Genomic DNA, 12,946 nt, shown 5'->3' with positions numbered 1-12,946 from the left:
GTCAAAAATTCACCTAGTTTTGTGTTAAGATTGCAGCGCCCTGTGTTTGTAACTTGTGGCCTTCACGCTGACTTTTGCTTTTGATTTTATGGAAACCTTAATTAAAAGGAAACTACCCATCCTCATCAAGCCAAACCATGTGCTGCCCTCAAACCAACAGACAGCAGTAAGGAAGGTGAAGGTGGCAAAACTGGGGTGGGGCCCAGCGACAGATAGTCTTCTGGCTTAAAATCTTCAACACAATTCAGTTTCAGGTTTCATGTCACTTTATTTACAAAATGGTCTAAGACAACCCCCTCCCGCCCATCCCCATACTTACAGCTCTCTTTCACAACACACACGTCAATTTTTTAAGCAATGTCAATAGCACCATTCGAGTATTATTTTTAAAATCCAGGCGGATCTTGCTGCAGTCACTACAACAATTCACAATCTTTTACATCCATGGACGAAATTTCAGAGTGCAGCAGGACTGTACGCAGTTCCATCGATGGAGTGAGGCCTGTGCAACCCATTGCGGGGTTGGCCCATTGATGCATAGTCCCCCAAGGTGTGAGCAGGCCTCTACAACAGCCTTCGGACCGTGTAGTTCAGAATGCCACCATGTTTGTATAACGTTATGTCCATGTCACTGTCAAATGCGGCAACCACATGAAATACTTTCCCTGTGTTTGTCTTTAAAGAGACAGGAATGAGAGGCAAAAGCAAAAAATATGTTAGGACTGTGTCATTTCCTAACATCTCTATAGTAGGATATTCAGTAATAACGACAGGATATTGCAGAAACAAAAATCCTGAGACCCTCAAGTCTTGCTTTAAACTAAACTAGTTTTATTGCTTGTGGAAGTTAATGACTTAATAAAAATACCAGCAAAGTCTGTAATGTTGGGGATCTGGGACTGAGAATGCAGATCTGCCCCTAAGCAGCAATTTGGGACGCCTATGTTCTGCACAGCTCTGATTCTAAGTGTTTCTCCCTTTCCCATAAGTTATGAAATAAAAACAACCCCTCTGTAAGGAAATAACTGTGGCAGATACGCAAGTCATACTCTGAGCAGACCCACTGAAATCAATGGATGTAAGCTTATCATGACTAACTTAAATTGGATACCAGCCCACAATAATTATGTAGGTCAGCTTCACTGGAAGGGAGCTGCACAAGAGCACAGGGCAACTGCACAGCTCCTGCTCAGTCTCTGGGGCACCTGTGCAACCGAGGCGTGTTCAACTAAATCCTACCCATAGCAGACCCGCCGGATACCTAGTGAGTCAGATCTCTGCCCCTGCCCCTCACTTTGCTGCACTCAAAAAAATTATTGCCTTAAGATAGTTGCCTGTGCCTTGCGCCTCTGTGTAGCCCTGCATGTGTTTAAAAATATGTCTCTTTATTAATTCAGACAACATTGCTCCCAATTATGTTTTTGCACCATTCAAATGACCTTGACATAAGTCTTCCCTTTATCTGAGCACCTTTCAGGACACTGAGCTGCTTAGCACAGCTTGCTTTGCATATACCGTATTTTCCGCTCCATAGGGCGCACCGGACAATAGGGCGCACCTAGTTTTTAGAGGGGGAAATCAAGAAAAAAAATCTCATTTCCCCCCCCAGCCCCAAAGAGCAGCGTACAGGCTGCGCACAGCCTCTCCCTGCCGGAGGGGTTGTGCGCGGCTATGGCACAAGCCAAGAAATATTGTCAAAGGCTTTCTCCGCATCCACAAATATTAATACTGCCTTAGTATTAATATTAACTTCCAGCAACTCCATAATATCTATTATGTTTCTCACATTGTCTGACAAATGTCTTCCTGGAAGAAAGCCCGCTTGGTCTTTATGAATCTCCCCCACCAAAACTCTCTTCAATCTTTTTGCCAAAATGTCTGCAAAAATTTTGTAATCCACATTAAGTAATGATATAGGGCGGTAGTTCTTAACCTGGTTCTTCTCAGTCTCTGACTTTGGTATAAGTGTAATATACGCTTCTTTCCACGATTCAGGTGCCTTCTTCCCCTCTAAAATTTCGTTACAGACCTCCTTCAATGGTTGTATAAGCCATTCTTTCAGAGCTTTATAGTATCTGGAGGTCAGTCCATCAGGTCCTGGAGATTTTCCCAATTGCATATTTTGAATGGCTCCCTCAATTTCTTGATCAGTTATCTTCTGGTTCAAAATCACTTTACTTTGTTCAGAAATTTTTTGTAATCCATATTTTTTAAGAAATTCTTCTATTTCTTTTTCATTCACCGGCCCTTGTGCATAAAGTCTCCTGAAATAACTCTGAAAACAGTTTCTAATCTCATTTGGTTTATAAATGTTCTTTCCCTCCACTTCTAAATTTGTAACCGTATTCTGTTTTTGTCTCTTCTTCAGTTGCCATGCCAGGAGTTTCCCACATTTATCTGCCGATTCAAATGTCTTTTGTCTCATTTGTTTTATTTTCCATTCTATCTCTTGATTCATCAGTTCCCGCTGATGAATGGATCCCGCTCACTGTCTTGGATTGTGCCATAGCCGCGCGCAACCCCTCCGGCAGGGAGAGGCTGCGCGGGGCTAAAGAAGCCATAGCCGCGTGCAGCCTCTCCCTGCCGGAGGGGCTGTGCGTGGCTATCCCTGAAGACTTCCGAGCGCAGCGCAAGTTCCCGCTGCACTCCTCAGGCTCCTCAGGCTTCCTTTTGTTGAAGCCGGGAGAGCTTCGGGTTCCTTTTGTTGAAGCTGGCTTCAGCGAAAGGAACCTGAAGCCTCCAGAATGCTGCGCTCGGAAGGCCTTCAGGCGGCTATCCCTGAAGCCTGGAGAGCGGGAGGGGTCGTGCGCACCGACGCCTCTCGCTCTCCAGGCTTCAGCGAAAGCAACGCGAAGCCTCCGGAGCGCGGAGGAAGCGCTCCCTCTACGCTTCGGAGGCTTCGCATTGCTATCGCTGAAGCCAAGGAGCCTGCATTCGCTCCATAGGACGCACACACATTTCCCCTCAATTTTTGGAGGGGGGGAAGTGCGTCCTATAGAGCGAAAAATACGGTATTTGTGCCTTAAGAGCAGTTCTCCAAGTCTCTACAGGGTGGGGAAACTGCGGTCTTCCATGTGTTGCTAGCCCACAACTCCCATCAGCCCTCATCGCTGGCTATGCCTGTCCAACAACATCTGGAGGGCCACAGGTTCCCCATCCCTGATCTAAAGGCCAACTCTGGTGCTGACTTCTCACTCAAAAGGAGACCCCCCCCCAACACAGCTCATATTAACCTTCTTTACACTTCCACCTTATGTGAAATGGTGTGGATACCATAAAACTGCATCATTAGCAGCTTGCAACAGAGGACAGACCATCACATTTGTGCTTCAAGGAAAAAAGTAAATCTCTTCTATTACTAACACTTGCATTCAGAAGTGAGTCTGAGTTACCTTTACATCTAGGGAGATTCCAGGGGATAACTCATGAGGAAATGAGATTGAAAACTGTTCTTTGCCTGTCAGGCCCCAAAACGTTGCGTTTTCCTCGGGGAGGAACTGGAGCGGAGCAATGCCCATTCCAATCAAATGACTTTTATGGATCTTCTCATAGCTTTCAGCAATAACTGCTTTCACACCCTGTAGAAAGAGTTGTATCTGGCTTAGATACCATCTGAACAATAATAAAAGTCATCTTCATACAAGCGTTCAACCCTTCTGTTAACACAAAACGTGGAGAAAATCTCAAGACAGAGAAATCTAGTTTATTGGAAGGTGGCCTGGAATGCTAGCCAAAAGTCATGAGGGTAGTAACAATGTTAACTAGCTACTACTGTCCAGCAGGGATAGTAAAACTGTAGTCCAGCAGCATCCTGAGGGGTCACAACTGTTACTAGCCCTAACCATTGGCCATACTTGCCAGGGACTTATGGGAGTTAGGAGTCCTAGATCTGTTATTCCTACTGAAATAAAACCTCAAGTTAGGTCTCGTTTACCAGGATTTCTGGTCGATAAGCAAGAAGCAACTATGTTAAATCGTTGATTCAGATGTACATTATCTCTAAACTGGTCCCGGTTTGTGAATTTAATGGTCAAAACCACAAACGGGCACTCTTTAAAGCTCAGTGAAAAAACTGGCTCATGCATTTTCAGAAGGCAAAAAAGGGCATGCTTTAAGCTCTATGAAAAACAGGCAAGCAAAATCCTGTCAAGCAGCCTGAAGTAATAAAACACCGAGGCTTCTTGTTACTTCGAAGTTAACACAATAGAAACATACCAGTAAAAAAGGTCCTTTTGCAGCCCAGTCTCTCGAGCTCCCCAGTCCATACTTCTTGCCTGCTAAGATTATCAGAGGGATATTCTCTTTGCGATACAACTCAGCTGCATCAAATACATCTAGCTGCAGGGGAGAGAGCAAGAGAGAGAAATTGATGGGGGGGGGGGGAGGACATGGGGACATTTCTAATATGCAGCTGCCCCCCCCCCCATAGCTTTGAACAAATATGTCCTCACCGTCTGTCCAGTTGGAAAGTGAACTGTTTTAGGAGCAGGTTTCCCAATGAATTTATTGAAAAGTTTTATGTTTGCAAAGGTGCCTCTTGTCATCACTGCATCGTTTCCCCGCCGAGCACCATAGGAATTGAATTCACGGGGCGTGAGGCTACGAGAGACAACAGAGCATGCTCAGTATAAACGTGCGACCTGAAAAGAGGACTTTGCTCACAAACATCCCTTAGGGAAGTTTTCCTGTGCCATAGTCAGGTGTGGAACCCTAAGAATACAGGTCAAAGTTTTATTTCATGTGTGTCAGTTTTAAATGGATAGCAGGCACTTAAGGCATTCTGCCTACCTGTTAACCCTGCAGGGACCTGCAGCCTAATACATAAAGCTTTACAGATGACACTGAACTAAGCAGAAGGTTCGCTATGAATAAAGGTAAAGGGACCCCTGACAATTAGGTCCAGTTGTGGCTGACTCTGGGGTTGTGGTGCTCACCTCGCTTTATTGGCCGAGGGAGCCGGCGTACAGCTTCCGGGTCATGTGGCCAGCATGACTAAGCCGCTTCTGGCAAACCAGAGCAGCGCACAGAAACACCGTTTACCTTCCTGCTGGAGTGGTACCTATTTATCTACTTGCACTTTGACGTGCTTTTGAACTGCTAGGTTGGCAGGAGCAGAGACCAAGCAACGGGAGATCACCCCGTCGTGGGAATTCGAACCGCTGACCTTCTAATCGGCAAGTCCTAGGCTCTGTGGTTTAACCCACAGTGCCACCCACGTTCCTTTTCGCTATGAATAGGGTCCAGTAAAAACAGGACAGATTATGCAGAAAATTCTGACTATAAGCCTGAAAGAAATTCAGTTAATCCTGCTTAGCAACCTACTTTAGCTATGGCACACACTGTTCATCTGGCCAAGCAGCAACCGCCACAGAAAGCAATTTGTGAGGTCCAGCTGAATCCGTCAGTTTCTTTCCCTCACAGCTCCTCTGAAGTTTCTTACCCCTTGTTGGTTAAGTATCTGGCAGCAGCGCTGCCCCTCGCAATGCTTCCTGCAGGTGAGATGTGATCTGTCGTGACCGAATCCCCCAAATACAACAAGACGTGCGCATTTTCAATACACTGGGGTGGAAGAGGGTCTTTGGTCTGCCGGATGAATGGACACAAAAGTAGATGAATACACCCCCTCTCCTGGTTAGTCGAAAACACACCCAAAATGCACAAAATGGAGCTAATGTCAAAAGGTAAAGGTGTTCCAAGTATGAAAGCAAGAACATGTGCACAGCCCTGCAAAAGGAGACCATCTAGCAAAGGACCAGCTTCCCACAAAGGCAAAACTGATGTTTCTGAAAAATCAACAAGCAAGCAGGTGCCCTCTAGCTTCTCATAAGGCATACTAAGGCATACTGTTTCTGAACACGGAGGTGCCATTTAGCCATTAAGACTAGTAGCCACCCAAGAAGATGGCCATTCTTCTTTAATCTTTCTAAGGAAGTGGCTGTCACATACTGTGGCAGCAAATTCCATAAATTAATGTTGTGGTATTTGAAGAAGGACTTCCTTTTGACTGTCCTGAACCTAGTTGTAGTGTTATAAGAGATCCTTTCCATTGAGAAGGACAGTAGAACGGTGTTGACATCTTAAATTGTAGGCAGAAACATTCCCCTCACTTATTAAGTTCCCTTTCCTACAATACCTAGAACACCTCAAACATACAGACTTGGTGCTACCATACTTACAAGCTTATCAAAAAAGGAAGGACATCGGATGTAAGTAGACTTCCAATCCCACGTAAATAAGACTGATTCAGGCGCTTCTAGAGAATTCCACCGCTTATTTCCTTTCTGCAAAGCAGGAGATATAAACTTCTGACCATCTTCTCCTGTCTTGTACCCAAAATGCCAGTTACTGAATATAATATAGTGGAAACGCCACAACAAAAGGCCACATCAACATTTCATTTCTTTGTAACTGATAACTCTTGTTAACTCAGCCTTCCAAAAATTTTTTTGCTGTTAATAATAATAATTTATTTGTACCCTGCCTAATTTATTTGTATCTCAGCCTAACCTACTTCAAAGGGTTGTTGCAAGGATAAAACAGTGAGAATGAAGGAGACTGTCTGAGATCCTTAGAGGCAGGTTATAAACAGTAAATAAATCAGGACATCTGGCCGTTTATGCTCTTGCTTTTTATATTTGCTATAGATCTGGCATACAGAAGTGCTAAAGGCTAACAAAGATGTTTGAACCAGTATGCATAATTTCATTTTAAAATTTACATACTACATTCCCCGCTAGGAACATGACACACCGAGTGATGCACAGGAAAAAGCGTTTCATTTGAGCCTTGCTGAGTCAGAACAGGGGTAGGACACCTTTTTCACCCCAAGGGCCACACTCCCTCATGGAAATGCAAGTGACCCGAGGGACCAGAGGCAAAAGTGGGCAGATCCATGTATGTGACTGTTACCTTGTCTATAGGAGGGGACATTCCAGCCACGCAAAAAAAGGAATAGGTTTCCCATGCACACACCTCTCTCCAGACAGGCAAGCGAGAGGCATTATTACAGTTCCAGGACACCTGCTACGCAGGCAAAAGCGCCCGAGGGCTTGGAGCATAGGGGGTGAGGCCAGAGAAGGAGCAAAGCCTCAGGCAGAGACAGTGCTTGGCCATGAGGATCCCTATCCCTGATTAATAACAATGCCAAACTACCTCCATTTTCCCCTTCAGCTCTTTAAACATGGATGATATTACGAACTCTTCTTCCACTTGCTGAAGTTCTTCTCGAGTGGGCCAAATATCATGCAAGAAGATTCTTTTGCCATCAGGACTGACCCCTACAAAGAAATTTTGATCATGGTGATAATAGTAGAAATTACTCCTCCGCCATTTCTACCCGTCTTAAAAATATTACGAACACCCAAGAGCTTTCTTAGCTGCACATACTGCACATGATTCGCTCTATGACACACAATATTCCCCTTAGCTCACCTGAAAGCAAGTCACTTTTGCAGAAGAGAAAATTGCTGAACTGGTTCACAACGATCAACTTGGTTGCTTTGTTAGAAAACATAGGTAGGTTATTTTATGGCGTAGCGGAATCTAGGCCATAATGCGTCATACACTAAGTGAGGCTTCAAACAGCGCAAGAAAGGTAAGCGCTGCTCTTAGAGCAAGTTAAATGCCCTGAGAGCATTACAGGAACAAGCCAAGTCCTGGATGAAATAGGAGCTGGAAGGAGAGGGATAGTTACCTAATGGCTCAGTCTGGAAATCAATATTCACAGTTCCTGCTATAGCATAAGCCACAACTAGAGGCGGGGAAGCAAGGTAATTGGCACAGATGCAGCTGCAGAGACGGCCTTCGAAGTTTTTATTTCCAGACAAAACTCCACAAGCAACCAAGTCACCCTGAAAGGCAGAAAATATTAGATTTCTCAACTTCATTGTCATGGTTGCTTGAAGTTCTGTGAGAGTTTACAAGTAGCTATAAAGGAAAAGCTGAGGGGTAACCCTTGATGAAGGATACCCTCTTAGTGGCAAGAATGATTATTCGCTTCTCATATTCCTAACCTCATATTGTTCCTCAACACTCAAACTACAGAATTTGCCTTTAAACCAGGGCTGGGGAACTTCCCGCCCTCCAGATGTTGTTGGGACTAGAATGGAACTCCAATACTGGTATTAAATTTCCTAGCTGTCAGAGCTACCCTAGGTCCCAGCTCACAAAGGACCAACGCTGCTTCGTTGTTAAGTATAAAAGTCTTTATTGAAGTTCAGTTTCACTTCCAGAGCCGCAGCGCGCAGCCCCACGTCTAAAGTCTCAGACCACTGATGCTCCGTCTGAGTCTCCTCCCCCTTGACACCAATTTAAGATTCTAGCCTTGCTCCACCTTCTCCGCTGCTCCTTCCTCCTCTGGGTCCGCCTGCCCGCCGGGGTTCCGCCCTTTCTAGCCTCTTCTCCCGCTGATTCCCCTGAGCCTTCTCCCTCCCTCCGGCGGGCTTTAGGAGCTGGTTCCCCATCCGGGTCTCCTGCTGTTCCGCGCGCCTGCACATTTGAACTTGGCGCGCGCGCCCAGCCAGCAGCTTTCCTCCTGACCGTTCCACTGCTGCTGTCACTGCTTCCCCCATCGGGGGGGCTAGCTGCAACTGACCTCCCCTCCGTTGGAGGCGTGGTCAGCCCTGACTCCCTCTCTGGAGGAGACACTGCTCCTGACACATGTGACTCCTCCCCCCCACTACGCTCTGGTGGGGAAACTGGTCCCGATCCTCCACTGCTGCTTTGGGGTTCCCCTCTGGCTCCTTGTTTCTGGTGCGTCCCCCCTGGGACCCCCCTTGCCCTGACCATCGGCGCCCCCTTCTGGGAATCTTCTGATTCGCTGGAGAAGCTCATGGAATCTCTCGGGCCACTGTCATACTCCCCTACGCTGCCTTCGGATTCTTCCCCTTCGCTCTCCCAATCCTCTCTCCCTAGTGCTCCTGCTCCTGATTCCCTGACACTAGCGCATAAAGATATATACTCCAAGAGTGTTTTCATAACCGTATGGGACAGACAGACAGAAAATACTTAAGTGCACGGGGGCAATTATAGGGAAAAGGGCCCCTACTTTCCTAGCTCTACACACTTCACAGAAGATCTCACCCTCCAGCCTAAACAGTCAGCAGGGCAAAGTCTGGACCTTTTATTTTTCCCAATTGGTCAACAGGAACAAGGTCCATTATGCTACAGTTGTTAAAACATTACCTGCACAATTGCATTCTGAATGGTTTCTGGCAAAGGAACGGTATTCCCAACACATGTGGAACATCCATAGCCAACGACCTCAAATCTAGAGCAAAACCAGGATTTTAAGAAAATGTCAGTGTTTCATTAGTGCAACCTACTTTTTCATTCACCTTTGCACTGCAGTGAAATATTTGAAGTTCCCCTGCACGTTATGGGATCAATTGAAGAGAGCTGCTGCATGGCCAGGGCCTCAAGACTCTCTGCCTAACATACTGAAATCCTTTCTGCCAGTGGGAAAATGGGAGGTCATGAAAAAGGTTGCTGATTCAACCCCTGGCACCTCCAGTTTTAAAAAAGTAAGGGCAGCAGGTGGAAAAAGACCTCTGTATTGTATCCCACTATGTTCTACTTGGAGTAGACTCACATAAGTTAATGAAGCTGTGTTTGTCACATCTATTAATTTCAGTAGGTCTACGCGGACAAGATCTTAGTTGGATCCAGCCCCATGTCTTGAGATCCTTAAGAGTTGCTGGACTAGATGGACTCTCTCTAGACCAGGAATGTTTCTCTGATAAGACAAATAGGTTGACCGCTTATAATGCAGCTTCCCATGTTCCTGTGTGCTTGACCAAATTTTTAATAAATAAGCATGCCCCCCCCAGTAAATTATGATCTGTGGGTTTTTTTAAATAAAAATACTATGAGTATAAATACAGCAATGCTTAACATATGCCTTATAGCAATTATTTAGCTTCTGAATGCTGAGCTGGTCAGATGTGATGTGGCTAAAAACCATGAGCCACAGAAACTTCAAAAATGAATCAAATGCCAATGAGTCTGCAAGCAACGCACTAATTCAGAAGCTATATGATGTTTGCATGTTACTGTGTTACTTCTTTTGGATTTGACCATGTCACTTTAAGCATGCATTTTAAGTCTCTACACAGAAGATCACAGAGTCTTTAAAACTTCTACATATGAGAGCAAAGAAGTTAGTACCCAAGTTTATTGAGGTATGGCAATACACCACTGGAAGTGAGATAGTGCGTGACCATTCCGCTGCCAGGCGATAAGCTGGTTCTTATGTACGGTTTAACAGTCAGACCAGCTTCAATGGCTTTTTTGGCCAACAGACCTAGGGAAGGATGAAAGCAGCAGTGAAATAATGGTACAAAAATTCTAAGGGGCAAAGTTATGTTGCCTATAGATAAATTACCACAACAGGTAGTACTGTTGGAGAAAAGTTTACTCTTTAGTTTAGAACAGATTATGTATATGCAGAAGGGTCTCAGGCACAAACCCTGCAATATCCCTTTAAAAAAAGTCTCCAGCTACTGTATTTTTCGCTGTATAAAAAGCACCCAGTTTTTAGAGGAGGAAAACAATTAAAAAAATATTCTGAATCAAATGTCGTTGAAGAGTCTTTGCACGGCTATCCATGAAGCCAAAATAGCAAGAGGGATTGCTGCGCAGCAATCCCTTTTGCTGTTCTGGTTTCAGGGATAGCAGCCTGCATTTGCTCCATAAGACGCACACACATTTCCCCTTACTTTTTAGGATGGAAAGGGTGAGTCTTATAGAGCAGTGTTCCCCAACCTTGGGCCTCCAGCTGTTTTTGGACTACAACTCCCATCATCCCTCGCTAGCAAGACCAGTGGTCAAGGATGATGGGAATTGTAGTCCAAAAACAGCTGGAGGCCCAAGGTTGGGGAACACTGTTATAGAGTGAAAAATACGGTATGTGTTGAAGAATTTTTTGTCCACAACCCAGAAGAAATCTCTGCCCAAGTCCCTGATGAACAGTTGCCAGTTAGGATTAACAGTTCAGGGTAGATGGACCAATGTATGACTCTCTGTCATTGGAGGTTTTTAAGCAGAGTTTGGATGGCTATCTGTCAGGGATTCTTCAGCTGGGATTCCTGCATTGCAGAGGGCTGGACTAGATGACCCATGGGGTCCCTTCCAACTCTACAATTCTATGATTCTATGTACGACAGCTCTAGATATCATATTAACTTCATAAGCGGCAATATCAAGCCCTGGTGCAGCATAGCCTCCATTCATTTTGATGGGGCGTAGTGGATTATGACCTTCATCCTCTTTTGATAAGCAATTTCAGAAAGACGAAATTCTAACATTTATGCTTTTGCATAAATCCCCAGAAAGTTCAATCCTATGAGCCAGCAGGTTGACCACTTGTTTATATTAAGGCAAGACCAAAATCACAGCGTCACTGGCACAAGGTCACCATTAGCAATGCTGCTCTTGTGCTGGAAGCTAGTCCAGGACACTGCTGTTGTAGTACTGCAGGCATGACTTCAAAAACTACCACCACTTTTTCACAGGTAATGAACAGAAATTTAAACACAATAAATAATAAAATACATTTTTTTTAAAAGAACAGCTACTACTGTCAGGTGCAGAACACTGGGAACTGTGAAAAAGCTGCCGTGTTGCACCAGGTACTGCACAATCTGTGAAGCATTTTAAAGACACACTGTTCAACAAAAAACCACAATCCCAGTACAATTTCAGCTATCCAAATTTAATGGTATTATAACTAAAAGGCACCTCCACACTTTTCAAGCTTCCGGTTAAGCTACACTGGCACAAACTCCTCCGTCTGCCTTCTATAGACATTTATAGGATGGCGGTTTGGTTAACTTGGCTCTATAACGCCATTGTTACAGCAAGAGATAGAGAAGAAAACTGAATCCAGGCAGAGTATACCTGCTCCTAGCATTACAGAGGGGTTGCAGTTGTTTGTACAGCTGATTACTGCAGCAATGACGACTGATCCGTGAGCCAGCTTGTACTCATTTCCTTCATACTCCACAGGAACCACATCCCTTTGCCTTTCAGCTGGAATCTGAAAGCCTTTAAAGCCAGCCTAGAGAATCAAAACAGGCATTGCAAAATCAATTACACAACAAATTCAAAGCTGCTTTTAAGCAAGAGAGGGGACACTAGAATCCTGTGTTGGTGTATAGCCTTGGCAGTCAGGAAGCCAAAATCCAGTGGCAACATCTCCAATAAATTGGGGGAACTAACACAAACTATTTTATTAATTCTGATTGCAAAATCTGCATGGAATACCTCAATCTGTATCCTCCCATTCCTAATAGTTTCGTGCAGACCAAGACAAATGTTTGGTTTTCTGCATGGCAGCACGTCAACCAGTGAAAGAGACAAGGGTTCTGCACTCATGTTTGCATGTTACAGTGCCCAGCTGGGAGCATGGGAAGACATGCTATCGAGATGTGCCCTTTGATTTTCAAACATCACGACTGACAGGAAAGAGCTTAATTTTTGTTTTATAAAATGTTGTGACAGTGAAAGAAGCAGGCCTCTTTGCCACAGAACAGAGACCATATAATTCAAAAACATAGGAATCCTAACAGTAGTTTTTCATTTCAACTGCACATACCTTTTCATTTAAGCAGGCCTGGAAATCGCTCTTCATATTTGTAACAGCCACTCTGTCCTGTGCCCTTTTGGGACCACTTACATAGGGCATTATAGAACCCAGATTTATGCATATAACCTGATGGAGTAGAACATTTGTTAATAAATTATTGCACAGTATACATCACTGCACTGCTGCCTAGGCTTTCAATATAAGCTAGCCAAAATTTGTAGACTACCTGGACAATTTTACAAGTTTCTTTCTACAAATCAGGCTTTGGCAATTTATGTAAGGCACATTTTGCAGACAAGCTGAAATTATCATCTTTTCTTTCTAGCAAAAGATGGAAAACAACTTCTTGAAGCAAGATATTAT

The 12,946-nt window shown here is 44.5% G+C and overlaps 1 protein-coding gene across 2 annotated transcripts in view; it reads right to left on the bottom strand.

Moving 5' to 3' along the window:
- Positions 1–248: 248 nt before the first annotated feature.
- Positions 249–12,946, bottom strand: part of IREB2 (iron responsive element binding protein 2) — a 36,647-nt gene continuing 23,949 nt past the window's right edge. For both annotated transcript variants that reach the window (XM_083630201.1, XM_083630202.1), the window contains 12 exons: positions 12,593–12,709; positions 11,896–12,055; positions 10,165–10,300; positions 9,184–9,268; positions 7,694–7,850; positions 7,153–7,277; positions 6,177–6,281; positions 5,441–5,583; positions 4,452–4,599; positions 4,216–4,338; positions 3,393–3,578; positions 249–675 (listed from right to left, as the gene is read on the bottom strand). In XM_083630201.1, the coding sequence (XP_083486327.1) occupies positions 565–675; positions 3,393–3,578; positions 4,216–4,338; positions 4,452–4,599; positions 5,441–5,583; positions 6,177–6,281; positions 7,153–7,277; positions 7,694–7,850; positions 9,184–9,268; positions 10,165–10,300; positions 11,896–12,055; positions 12,593–12,709 (1,596 nt within the window). In that variant the 3' untranslated portion in view covers positions 249–564. The remainder of the gene's footprint in view (positions 676–3,392; positions 3,579–4,215; positions 4,339–4,451; positions 4,600–5,440; positions 5,584–6,176; positions 6,282–7,152; positions 7,278–7,693; positions 7,851–9,183; positions 9,269–10,164; positions 10,301–11,895; positions 12,056–12,592; positions 12,710–12,946) is intronic.

The sequence above is a fragment of the Podarcis filfolensis genome (genome assembly GCF_964270895.1).
Source record: "Podarcis filfolensis genome assembly, chromosome: 9".
NCBI classification, from domain to species: domain Eukaryota; kingdom Metazoa; phylum Chordata; class Lepidosauria; order Squamata; family Lacertidae; genus Podarcis; species Podarcis filfolensis.
Note: the sequence above shows the minus strand (reverse complement) of the source record. Positions and strands in the feature narration are given on the sequence as shown.